Here is a 14,162-nt window from a genome sequence, read left to right as displayed (position 1 = left end):
GTAATAAGTGCTGACATTAAGTTTTTTGGTAATAGTGTAAGTACCTGATATTAATATTTTGGTCACTGAGGCATCCATTTCAAAAGAAATCCATCTTGAATAGACATATTGCCAACTGTTTGACACAACTACTAGCAAAACAACCAGAGAAGGAATTAGGTCACCCTCACTCATGAAGCTCCTTGTTTCAGAAAGCCCTGGGTAACCTAGATAATTGATCACTTGAGTAACCTTGCTTCTCCCTTCCAGTACCTTAATTCCCACTCAGGCTTTAAATTAGCCAATAAGGAGTGAAACTGTGAAACCCTAGACACCCCACCCTCAGTTCCTAATAAAGGCAGAGCCCCAGGTCTGCACTCTCTCTCCCTATACCTGCATCCTCACTGTGTGGCCCTTGGATGTACCATGGGTCTTAGAGGATCTGTAATAATGCCTGTTCTTCGAAGTACTCTGATGGTCATTGCTGAGGTATATCTTGAAATCGTAAGAACCACGGGGGCTGATCCAGCCACAACTTTGGTCCCAGTGGGGGAAATGTCTGTGAGGGCTTGCTACAAGGACTATGGGCTTGAGCAAGTGTCTCAGGCATTCCTTTTTTTTTTTTTTTCCCCTGAGAGAGAGAGAGAGAACAAGCAGGGAGAGACAGAGGGAGAGGGAGAGAGAGAATCTTAAGTAGGCTCCATGCCCAGTGCAGAGCCTAATTTGGGGCTCAATCTCACAACCCTGAGATCATGACCTGAGCCAAAATCAGGAGTTGAACACCAAACCAACTGAGCCACCCAGGTGCCCCATGCCTCAGGCATTCTTAGTCAACAACATCATCAATAGGCTGGGAGTAACAGGACATCTAATATTACTATAACTTTGGTTTGTTACTCTAAATCTTGTTTTCTACATTAAGAAACAAATTAGTCTCTTTTAGAGACTAATACATTTAAAAGACTATTAGCTTGTTTTGGGACACACAATGTATGAAGACATAATTATGTGACATTAACAGCCCAAAGAGGTGGATACAGAGCTGTAAAGGTGCAGTTTTTGTATGTTACTGAAATTAAGCTGGTATAAATTCAAATTAGGATGTTAAATATAATCCACATGGTAACTACAAAGAAAATATACACAAAGGGAAATGAGAAAAAAACTTAAACATTTCCATACCAAAACCCCCAAAAAACCTAAACACAAAAGCCAGTAATGTAGGAAATGAGGGATGAAAAAAATTCATAAAGCATATAGAAAGCAAGTAACACAATGATAGAGGTCCCTCCTTATCAGTAATTACTTTAAGTGTAAATGGATTAAACTCTTCCAGTCAAAAGACAGTGATTGGCAGAACGGATAAAAACACATGATCCATCTTCATAAGATCCAAAGACACAAACAGGTTGAAAGTATCAGAAAAAAGAAAAAAAATTCCATGCAAAAAGTACCAAAAGAGCAAGTGTGACTATACTAATATCATACAAAATAGACTTTAAACCCAAAGACTTGGAAGAGCCAAAGCCATCCTGACACAGAAGAACAAGGCTAGAGACATTTCCCCATTTCAAACCATATTACAAAGCTACAGGAATCAAAAGAGTATGGTATCAGCATAAAACCAGGCACATAGATCAATGGGACAGAATTGAGAGCCCAGAAATAAACCCATACATTCATGGTCAATTAATATTTGAAAAGAGAGCCAAGAATGCTCAATAAAGACAGTCTCTTCAATAAATGGTGCTGGGGAACTGGATATTCACATGCAAAAGAATAAAACTAGACTCCCCTCTTATACTACTCACAACAATTAGCTCAAAATGGATTAAAGACTTAAATAAATGTAAGACATGAAAACATAAGACTCCCAGAAGAAAACACAGGCCAAAAGTTCTGGCAATGATTTTTTTTTGCATATGACACATAGAGCACCAGTAACAAAAGCAAAAATAAATAACTGGGACTATATCAAACTAAAAACTTCTGCACAGAAAAATAAATGAGATAAAAAAATGAAAAGGCAACATATGGAGGGAGAAAATATCACAAGCCAGTATGTACTGGATAAGAGGTTGGTATGAAATCATAAAACTCAATAGCAAAACAAACAACTCCCAGATAATCTAATTTAAAAACTGGTAAAGAACCTGAAGACATTTTCCCACAGATATTCAAATGGCCAACAGGTACATGAAAAGGTGCTCAATATCACTAATCATCAGGGAAATGCATATTGAAACCACACTGAGATATCACCTCACACCTATTAGAATGGCTGTAATCAGGGCGCCTGGGTGGCTCAGTTGGTTAAGCAACTGCCTTCGGCTCAGGTAATGATGCTGGAGTCCCGGGATCGAGTCCCAGATCAGGCTCCCTGCTCAGCGGGGGGTCTGCTTCTCCCTCTGCCCTCTTCCCTCTCGTGCTCTCTGTCTCATTATCTCTCTCTCAAATAAATAAATAAAATCTTAAAAAAAAAAAAAGAATGGCTGTAATCAAAAGACAAGAAATAACAAGAGCTGGTAAGGAGGTAAAGAGTACCCTTGTACACAATTGGTGGGAATATAAATTAGTGCAGCCACTATGGAAAACAGTATGGAGGTTCTTCAAAAAATTAAAAATACACACTAGCATATAACCCAGCAATCCCACTTCTGGCTGTATGTCCAAAAAATTAAAAATGAAATCACTATTTTTAAGAGATATCAGCACCCTCATGTGCATTGCAGCATTATTTACAATAGCCAAGAAATGGAAATAATCTAAGCATCCATCAACAGATGAAGGGATAAGGAAAATGTGGTGTGTATTTTATATTGGAATATTTATATGGAATATTATATATAATATGGAATATTATTCAGCCATAAAAAATAAGATAAAATCAAATAAAGGGCTAGTATCCAAAATCTAAAAAGAAGTTATCAAACTCAGGGGCACCTGGGTGGTTCAGCCAGTTAAGCATCTGCCTTCGGCTCAGGTCATGATCCCAGGGTCCTGGGATCAAATCCTGCATCAGACTCCCTGCTCAGCGGGAAGCCTGCTTCTCCCTCTGCCTTTCCCCCTGCTTGTGCTTGGTTCTCTCTCTGTCATATAAATAATAAAATCTTAACAGCAACAAAAAAAGAAGTTATCAAACTCAACACCCAAAAAAACAAAAAATCCAGTCAGGAAATGGGCAGAAGACATGAACAGACGATTCTCCAAAGACATACAAATGGCCAACAGCCACATGAAAAAATGCTCAACATCATCTGGCATCAGGGAAATACAAATTAATCCTCATTTTTACTGTCCTGATCCTTATATTAGCTTAGAGTTTATTCTGTTTTGTCTTAAAGCTTCTTGACCAGAAGGTTCAATTTTTTTTCCCCTAAGGTTTATCAATTTCTCATGTGCCAGACACAATAAAGGTACAGGGGACAAAGTGCTGAACAACAAAAGAAGGTTCTGGTCAAAGCAATCTTGGTTTCTTATATCTTATATCCTATCTTTCTTAAGGATATTAATTCTGTACAGAGTTTAGCTCCAGCCACATTCCACAAGTTCAATCATGTTTGCATTTTAATGCAATTCATTCCTGAAAAGTCAATTTTTAAAAATTTTTTTTAAGATTTTATTTATTTATTTGATAGAGAGAGACACAGCGAGAGAGGGAACACAAGCAGGGGGAGCGGGAGAGGGAGAAGCAGGCTTCCCGCCAAGCAGGGAGCCCAATGCAGGGCTCGATCCCAGGACCCTGGGATCATGACCTGAGCCGAATGTAGATGCTTAACGACTGAGCCACCCAGGCGCCCCAAGTCAATTTCATTTTTTAATTTTCTATTGATTCAGGATTTAAATACACTTGATTATAAATTTTCAAAGAGGTGACAGTCTCTCCACAGATCTTTACAGTGGAGATCTTTACAATAGTATCATCTTATCCAAATGATCAAACTTAGTTTTACTAACAAAGCAATGACCTGTCCTTACATGCTTTCTGACTTGTTGCAATATGACATACAAACATAACCTACAAAGTATTCTCCCCTTAAAACATTTAATCTGAACCTAATGGAGCCTCTAGACTCAATTTCCTTTGTTTTGTTTTTAAAGATTTCATTTATTTGAGAGAGAGAGAGAGAGCACACGCAGGGGGAGTGGCAGGCAGAGGGAGAGGGAGAAGCAGGCTCCCCGCTGAGCAAGGAGCCCAATGCAGGGCTCGATCCCAGGACCCTGAGATCATGACCTAAGACACCCAGGCAACCCCTCCCCCCAGTCTCCTTTGTACAGAAAATACAAAGGATAGAAGGTGGCTAAATGACACCATACAGAAACATAAAATCTAAACAAATGGCAGACAATTTTCCTGGACGTCTCAAAAAGTCAACATTATTTAAGAATTTTTGAAAAAGAAGAAATGTTCTAGATTCGTGGCGCTCTACAGTGCGTACCAAAACCCCTGGAAAGCTAAAACAAACACAGAGGTTCAGTGGGCCTGGACCTTTGTATTTTTACTAAGATCCACAGATGATTCTGATACCCAAGAAATTGTGAGTCACTGTTGCAGACTGAAAAAGAATAAAGATGGGGCGCCTGGGTGGCTCAGTTGGTTAAGCGTCTGCCTTTGGCTCAGGTCATGATCCTGGAGTCCCGGGATCAAGTCCCGCATCGGGCTCCCTGCTCAGTGGGGAGTCTGCTTCTCCCTCTGACCCTTCCCCCTCTCATGTACACTCTCTCATTCTCGCTCTCTCAAATAAATAAATCTTAAAAAAAAATAAAAAAGAATAAAGAGCGCTAACAACCAAATACAGTACAGAATCCGGAATGCATTCTACTTAGAAGATGAACCCCTGTAAATGGCATCTTAGAGGCCAATGAAGAAACTGATGAGATAGATACTGTGGAATTATGGAGAATTTCCTTAAGGGTAATTATGGTACTATGGCTATATATGAGGTTGTCTTTATGTTTGGGAGATACACACTGATGTGATAAAGTGGAAAGTATCCTGGTGTCTAAAACATATTCTCAATGGTACAACATAAAATATACAGAAAAATAAATGTCAAATTGTTAACAACTCTGAATCTACAAAGGGGTATATGGGTGTTCATTCTTTCAACTTTTTCATATGAGCAGCAATTTTCAAGATAAAGTTGAAGAATATATAAATGGATAGGTTTTATTTTGCTATTCTTTTACTAATATTTATCTTAGCTTCTGGACAGAGAAATAAATTATACATTTTCTGCCAGTTGATATTTTTACAGACAAATCACTTCAAATGAACTCTCCCTGATTCTTGAACATTTCCTTACTCATTAAATCCCTAGGGTTTCTTTCCAAAATTAACTTTTTGATGTAACTTAAGGAATGAACTTTTAATGAAAATCCTCTTGTATTCTTTACTTCCCATGAAATCTTATACAGAACAAGTTATTTAAAATTTAATAATGAAGGAATGGATGAGGTTTTTCTAAATTACTCACAATAATGCAATTTTCCTATCATCAACAATGCTAATGAAACATAAAAGCTGTTCTTTATGAACACAAGCATGTGCCAAATACTCTTTTAAGGATTTTGTGTGTACTAGAACACCTTTATTCCCATAATTGCATTAGTATGTACTCACTTTTGTTGCCATTTACAAATGATGCACAAAGAGGATAGGCACCTAATGTCACACAGGTAGTGAAATGGCAATGGTGATAAAGCATCTGCCTCAGGTAGACGTTAGCTTACATTTGTTCCAACAACAGTTTTCCTCCAGTTTGAGTTTGAAAGCTTTTCTAAGTGTATGAAATTAACATACCTAGGAAAATATCTTTCATGATTAGTAAATTGTGAACATGAAGGCTACTCTGTATTTCTTTACATTCAAAGACTCTCTCACAAGAATGTCCTCTCAACACTAAGGTGTTTGCTGTGACTGTAAATCTTTCCACATCACTCAGACTCAAAATTCCTCACCAGTAGGAATACTGTGCTGTTGAGCAAATCTCAGTCCATGATGAAAGGTCTTCCCATATTTTTTTATATTCATAGAATTTCTTGCCACTATGAACTCTCTGATGTTAAGTTGTTCATATCCAGTGATTTTCCCACATTCCTCATATTCATAGGACTTCTGACGATTATGAATTTTCTGATGCCGAGTAAGCTGACCATTCACAGTGAAGGCCTTCCCACATTCTTTACATTCATAGGGCTTCAGACCTGTATGAATTCTTTGATGGGCAATAAAAACTGACCTAAGTCTAAAGGCCTTCCCACATTCCTTACATTCATAAGGTTTCTCACCAGTATGAATCCTCTCATGCTGAATAAGGTTTGAGCTACAACTAAAGGTCTTTCCACATTCTTTACATTCATAGGGTTTCATACCTGTATGAATTCTCTGATGAGCGGTAAAGACTGAACTAAGTCTAAAAGTTTTCCCACATTCCTTACATTCATAAGGTTTCTCACCAGTATGAATTCTCTGATGTACAGTAAGTTCATAATTATTGCTAAAGGCCTTTTCACATTCCTTACATTCATAGGGCTTCTCACCAGTATGAATTTTAACATGTTGAATAAGGTTTGAGCTACGACTAAAGGCCTTCCCACACTCCTTACATTGATATGGTTTCTCACCAGTATGAATCCTCTGATGTACTCTAAGTTCGCTACCACAAGTAAAGCATTTCCCACATTCCTTACATTCATAGGGGTTCTCACCAGTATGAATTCTGTAATGTCCAAGAAATTGGTAGTGATGTCTAAAGGCCTTTCCACATTCTTTACATTCAAAGGGTTTCTCACCAGTGTGAATTCTCTGATGTACTCTAAGGTCTGTACCACGACTAAAGCTCTTTCCACATTCCTTACATTCATAGGATTTCACACCTGTATGAATTCGCTGATGTTCCATAAGTTGGTACTGATGTCTGAAGGCTGTCCCACATTCCTTACATTCAAAGGGTTTCTCACCAGTATGAGTTTTCTGATGTCGAGAAAGTTGTAGGTGAAGTCTAAAAGCCTTTCCACATTCTTTACATCCATAGGGTTTCTCACCAGTATGAATACTCTGATGTTGAATGAGATTTGAGCCACGATTGAAGGCCTTGCCACATTCCTTACATTTAAATGGTTTCTCACCAGTATGAATGTTCTGATGTCGAGTAAGCTGTGTCAGAAGAGTAAAGGCCTTTCCACATTCCTTACACTCAAAGGGTTTCTCCCCAGTATGCATTCTATGATGTTCAGTAAGTCGGTAATGATACCTAAAAGCCTTCCCACATTCCTTACATTCAAAGGGTTTCTCACTAGAATGAATTTTCTGATGCTGAATAAGATTTGAACCACGATTAAAGCCTTTACCACATTCTTTACATTCGTATGGTTTCATGCCAGCATGAATACTCTGATGTTGAACAAGGTTTGAGACACGATTAAAGGACTTCCCACATTCTTTACATTCAAATGGCTTCTCACCTGTATGAATACTCTCATGACGATTAAGCTGGGTGAGAAGACTAAAGGCTTTCCCACATTTCTTACATTTAAAGGGCTTCTCACCAGTATGAAATTTCTGATGTCGAATCAGTTGTATATGGAGTCTAAAGGCCTTCCCACATTCTTTACATTCAAATGGTTTTTTTCCAGTATGAACACTCCGATGCTGAATAAGGTTTGAACCACGACGAAACATTTTCCCACATTCCTTACATTCATAAGGTTTCACACCTGTATGAATTCGCTGATGTTCAATAAGTTGGTACTGATATTGGAAGGCTGTCCCACATTCCTTACATTCAAAGGGTTTCTCACCAGTATGAGTCTTCTGATGCCGAGAAAGTTGTAGGTGAAGTCTAAAAGCCTTTCCACATTCCTTACACCCATATGGTTTCTCACCGGTATGAATACTCTGATGTTGAACAAGATTCGAGCCACGACTGAAGGCCTTGCCACATTCCTTACATTTAAATGGTTTCTCACCAGTATGAATGTTCTGATGTCGTGCAAGCTCTATCAGAAGACTAAAGGCCTTCCCACATTCTTTACATTCAAAGGGTTCCTCACCAGTATGAATTCGACAATGTTCAATAAGTTGGTAATGATATTTAAAGGTCTTCCCACATTCCTTACATTCAAAGGGTTTCTCACTAGAATGAATTTTCTGATGCTGAACAAGATTTGAACCACGATTAAAGCCTTTCCCACACTCTTTACATCCATATGGTTTTATCCCTGTATGAATACTCTGATGTTGAACAAGGTTTGAGCTACGATTAAAGGACTTCCCACATTCCTTACACTCAAATGGTCTCTCACCTGTGTGAATATTCTCATGGCGATTAAGCTGGGTAGGAAGACTAAAAGCTTTCCCACATTCCTTACATTTAAAGGGTTTCTCACCACTATGAAATTTCTGATGTCGAGTAAGTTGGACAAGGAGTCTAAAGGCCTTCCCACATTCCTTACATTCATAGGGTTTCTCTCCAGTATGAATACTCTGATGCTGAATAAGATTTGAACCACGACTAAAGTACTTCCCACACTCCTTACATTCATATGGCTTATCTGTAGTGTGAATAAGAGAAGTATGATGAGTAGAAGTATGCATTTTTTCATAGCTTATTATCTTTTGATTGATATACCCCTCTTGATGTCCCTGTTGTCCCCTAAATCTATTTCTGCATTTTGAGTCATTTCTAAAATTGGAGGTTTTAAGGTCAAGAGTTTTACTTATTTGCTTTATACTCTGTTTAGGCAAATTTATTTCATGAATATCATTTTCTGGAGATAACTTCTCAGCTCCATAATTTGACTCCAAATCTGAAAGAAAAGGAGAAAGCAAACACATTTTACCTTCCTGTACACACATGTACAAAATCCATTAAAGAATATATAACTCTAAAAATATACATACAGAAAAAAAATTCTTAAATATATATTGAAGTATATATAATATACTTTCAGAGAATTTGAAAAATAAGAAGAGCTCCAAAAACGAAGAAAGTTTGTTAGATGGTGATGCTCATAATAGGGGAGGAGATTAACTTTGTGAAATTTAGGTGTTAATCAAAATCCTTTGGTAGGCTTGTTACAAATATTGATATTCAAGCAACTCAGATGCACAGAATCAGAATTTTTACGAATAAGTCATCAGATGCTGTATTTTTAACATCTCTATCAGATAATTCTGATGCAGATCAAAGTTCAAAGATCCATACTTAAAACTGCTTTGAATGGTTTGTCTTTACTCTTATACTAAAATCCAAAACCCTTACCATGGATAACAAGACGACCTATGAAGCCACTGTCATCCTTTGGACCCTATCTCTACCACACTGCTTTCTTTTAGCACTTCAAACATGATATAACCTTTCTTCAATATCTTCATGCTTTGGTCAGACTGTTTTATTACACAAGAATCCTGTGGCCTGAGCTGCTTGTAGGAGACAACATTCTCATTTTTAAGACTGAAAAGAAATGTCTTCCTCAGAACAGCTATACCTGCTGGGCCCATCCAATTATATCCCTCTCCTTTATTCTCTATTCAAGAGTCTCAGTCCTTGCCTTCACAATTCTGTTTTAATTATACGTTCATTCATTCATTAGCTCATTTCTCATTCTGTGTATTTTCTTATTCCTAAATCTGCCTAGGAGCAGACACAATCCTGATAGCATTCACCACTGAAAAAATAAGCCCATAGCACACAATAGGTGTTAAGTAATTGGAAAACTATTGATAAAAGAAGTAAGGCTGAGAATAAACGTATATAATGCAAAAATGAGGCAGTGGGAAAGGCTTATCATAATAATCATTCATTCAAAACTACTAAAATTGATAAATAGAACCATTCTCATATTACTTGTTTCAAATGGGAACGAATATCTGAGCCCAACTGGTCATGTATATGTCACAATGGGAAAACAAACCACAGAAAACAGGTAGAAACTTGAAGCTTGAACCTTCACTAGGTTGACTGCCTGCTGAAATATATCACAAAGTTAAAGAAATTCAACAGATATCAACACTGAGATGACAGATGTTTGCATTACCTGACAAAGACTTTAAAACCATAATTGTGCAAATGTTTCAATAAGCAAACACAAATACTCTTGAAACAAATGGAAAAATAGAGAATCTCAATAAAAATATAGAGGATATAGGGAGAGTTCTGAAAAGATGGTGGAGTAGAAGGATCCTGGGCTCACCTCCTCCCGCAGACACACCAAGATAACAGCCACATCAGTGTAACTATGAAAATGACCTGAGAATGGCAGAACAGACTTCCCACAGGTAATCGCAGAGAGTGGGGTGGAGATGCAGTTGGGAACGAAACCCCCAGTAAGAATAACCACAAACAGGAGGGACACCACAAACACAAAGAAGAGGATCAGATTCCATACCAGGCACCCCAGCTTTGGGGGACCCACACTGGGAAGATGAGTCCCATTACATTTGGTTTTGAAAACCAGTAGGGCTTAACTCTGGGTACTTCAGCAGGCTTAGTTCTGGGAGAGCCAGAGGGTGACAGGAAACTGGAGTCCCTATCCTTTAGGAGCCAGCATAACAACCAACCTGCTGAGATAACAGTAGAGAAGCAGCAGTTTGAAAAGTGCCTAGGGGTATAACGTGAAGAACATTTATTTACTAATCTCAGAATGTGTGCTGGAGGGACGGGAATCTTTAGGAAACTTCCCCAAGAACAAAAAAGCTGGTGGAACCATTCCCTGTCCACCCCCAACCGCTGCCTAGATAGCTGGAAACTTTAGGGAACCAATACAAACACACAGCACCTACCTTGCTAGCACTACATGCCCCACCTTCACATTCTCCTGAGGATCTGCCCCATAAAACCCACCCCATTCTAAAGGGGCTCCAGCCCCAACACACCATGCAAGCAGCACTAGTCGGGACCAGTGCCACTCCAAAGTGACTTGCTTTGTGGAGAGGGGAAGGATAACCACACACACCGGTGTGCCCACAGTTCCAGCAACTGAACCTTATAGTTAGCAGTACAAAGAGTACCCTGCTGATCAGTGCGACTTCAGCCCTGGCACATGGATTAGGAGTCGGCACTTTGACTGCCAGCCCTGCCCACCAGTGAACAAGGGGACCTGCCCCCTCTCAGAGGGCAAGGCAGGGAGAGTGCCTTGTGCCTTGATTTGTGGTTACCGTTAGGTTCATATATAACATCTAATGTTAATATATATATACACATATATACATATGTTATATACATATATAACATCTAATGTTGCACAAATCAAGCTGGTACAACTACAGCCCCAGCAGACAGGCTGAGAGCAGGCATCTAGTCTGACTGCTGACACCACCGAACTGCAAGCCCCCAGTGACCCCCGACAGACCCCTTAACAACACAGAGACCAAACCTTGCCCAGAACAGGCAAAGTGGGCCATTGCAGCCAATGGGCTGAAGGCAAAAGGGGTTCTGCCATAACAGCAGAGCACAGGCAACCCACATAGGAGACACCCCTGAAGCACCTGGTTCTGGTGAATGACAGACACTGTACCCCAGGGCACCATAGGACCTTCATAAGGTCACTACTTTCTTTCTTTCTTTTTTTAAATATTTAACTAATTTATTTGACAGAGAGAGAGCGAGCACAAGCAGGGGGAGCAGCAGAAGGAGAGGGAGAAGCAGACTCCCTGCTGAGCAGGGAGCCTGATATGAGGCCTGATCCCAGGACCCTGGGATCATGACCTGAGCCATAAAGGCAGATGCTTAACCAACTGAGCCACCCAGGTGTGCTGAGGTCACTACTTTCAAGATCAAGAGCTGTAACTGACTTTCCTAATACACAGAAACAAATACAGTTGTATAAAATGAGAAGACAGAGGAAAATGTCCCAAACAAAAGAACAGGACAAAATCACAGCAAAAGGGCTAAATGAAACAGAGATAAGCAATGTACCTGATAAAGAATTCAAAGCAATAATCATAAAGATACTCACTGGACTTGAGAAAAGAGTGGATGATCTTAGTGAGACCTTCAAAAACAAACAGTAAATATTAAAAAGAACTAATCAGAAATGAAAAACTAAATGACAAATAAAAATACACCAGAGGGAATCAATAGCAGATTAGAGGAAGCAGAAGAATGGATCAGGGACCTGGAAGGTAGGCTAATGAAAAGCAATCAAGTTGAATGCAAAAATAAAAATAATATAAAAAATGAGAATAGATTAATAATAAATGTTGCTGAGTTTTCAACATCAAGTATAATAACGTTTGCATTATAGGGATCCCAGAAGGAGAAGAGAGAAAAATGGGGCAGAACATTTACTTGAAGAAATAATAGCTGAGGGGTGCCTGGTTGGCTCAGTCAGTTAAATGTCTGCCTTTGGCTCAGGTCATGATCCCAGGGTCCCGGGATCAAGCCCTGCATTGGGCTCCCTGCTCAGCAAGGAGCCTGCTTCTCCCTCTCCCTCTGCCTGCCACTCTGCCTACTTGTGCACAAGCTCTCTCTCTGTCAAATAAATAAATAAAATCTTAAAAAAAAAAAAGAAATAATAGCTGAAAACTTCCCTATCTGGAGAAGGAAACAGACATCTAGATCCAGGAAGCACAGAGAGCCCCCAATAAAATTAACCAAACAAGGTCCACACCAACACACATGGTAATTAAAATGGCAAAAAGTAATGATAGAGAATTTTAAAAGCAGCAAGAAAAAAGAAAAGTTATATATAAGAGACACTCTCTAAGGCTATTCTGTTGATTTTTTCAGCAGAAACATTGCAGCCAGAATGGAACGGCATGATATATTCAAAGTACTGGAAGGAAAACCTGCAACCAAGAATACTCTACCCAGCAAGACTATCATTCAGAATAGGAGAGATAGTCTCTCATACAAACAGAAGTTAAAGGAGTTCATCACTTAAACCAGCCTTACGGGAAACGTTAAAGGGAATTCTTTGAATGGAAAGAAAAGGCCATAATCAGGAGTAAGAAAATTATGATAGGAAAAAATTTCACAGGTAAATGCAAACATATAATAAAAGTAGTAGATTAATCACTTATAAAACCAGTATGGAGGTTAAAGCACAAAAGTAGTAAAATCAATTGTATCTATAAAAAATCAGCTAAGGGAGTCACAAAATAAAATGATGTAAAGTATGACATCATATGCATAAAATGGAATGGGGGGAGTAAAAATTTAGTTCTTTTAGAATGGATTCCAATTTTAGCGACCACCAACTTAATATACATTGCTATATACATAAGATGTTATATATGAACCTAACAGTAATCACAAATCAAAAACCTGTGATACACAAAAAAATAAAGAGAAAGGAATCCAAGCATAACACTAAAGAAAGCCATCAAACCACAAGGGAAGAGAGGAAGAGAAGAAGAAAGGAACAGAGAACTACAAAAACAACCATAAAACAAGTAACAAAATGGCAATAAGTACATATCTATCAATAATTACTTTAAATGTAAATGGCCTAAATGCTCCCATCAGAAGACTATGATGACTGAATGGATAAGGAAGCAAGATCCATCTATATGCTGCCTACAAGAAACACATAAGGCATAAAGACACATGCAGACTGAAAATGAAGGGATGGAAAAACATCTACCATGCAAACAGAAGTGAAAAGAAAGCTGTGGTAGCAATACTTATATTGGACAAAATACACTTTAACATAAAGTTTGTAACAAGAAACAAAGAATGACATTACATAATGATAAAGGGAACAATCCAACAACAGGATTTAACAACTGTAAATATTTATGCACCCAGCATAGGAGCACCTAAATACATAAAGCCACTATTAACAGACATGAAGGAAGAAACTGACAGTAACAGAATAATAGAAGGGGACGTTAACACCCCATTAAATCAATGGATAGATCATTCAGGCAGAAAATCAACCCAAGGAAACAGTGGCTTTGAATGACACATTGGACCAGATGGACCTAACAGATATATTCAGAACATTCCATCCAAATACAGCAGAATACACATTCAAGTGCACATGGAACATTCTCCAGAACAGATCACATGTTAGGCCACAAAACAAATCTCAATACAAAAAAACTGAAATCACATGCATCTTTTCAGACTGCAATGGTATGAAACTGGAAATCAAGTGCAAGAAAAAATCTGGAAAGAACATAAATACATGGAGGCTAAATAACATGCTACTAAACAATGAATGGGTGAACTAAG

General features: G+C 38.5%; 1 protein-coding gene across 9 annotated transcripts in view; it reads right to left on the bottom strand.

Annotated features, from left to right (window-relative positions):
• Positions 1-14,162, bottom strand: part of LOC118022661 (zinc finger protein 780A-like) — a 51,485-nt gene that overhangs the window by 21,953 nt on the left and 15,370 nt on the right. For 8 of the 9 annotated variants that reach the window (XM_035023365.1, XM_035023369.1, XM_035023367.1 and 5 more), the window contains one exon: positions 4,706-8,790. In XM_035023365.1, coding sequence (XP_034879256.1) covers positions 5,927-8,790 — 2,864 coding nt within the window. In that variant the 3' untranslated portion in view covers positions 4,706-5,926. Of the gene's footprint in view, positions 1-4,705; positions 8,791-14,162 lie in introns of those variants that run through there. The other variant, XM_035023371.1, reaches the window with a different exon arrangement.

This window comes from Mirounga leonina, unplaced genomic scaffold, assembly GCF_011800145.1.
Source record: "Mirounga leonina isolate KUSES-001 unplaced genomic scaffold, KU_Mleo_1.0 Mir_177, whole genome shotgun sequence".
NCBI lineage: Eukaryota > Metazoa > Chordata > Mammalia > Carnivora > Phocidae > Mirounga > Mirounga leonina.
Note: the sequence above shows the minus strand (reverse complement) of the source record. Positions and strands in the feature narration are given on the sequence as shown.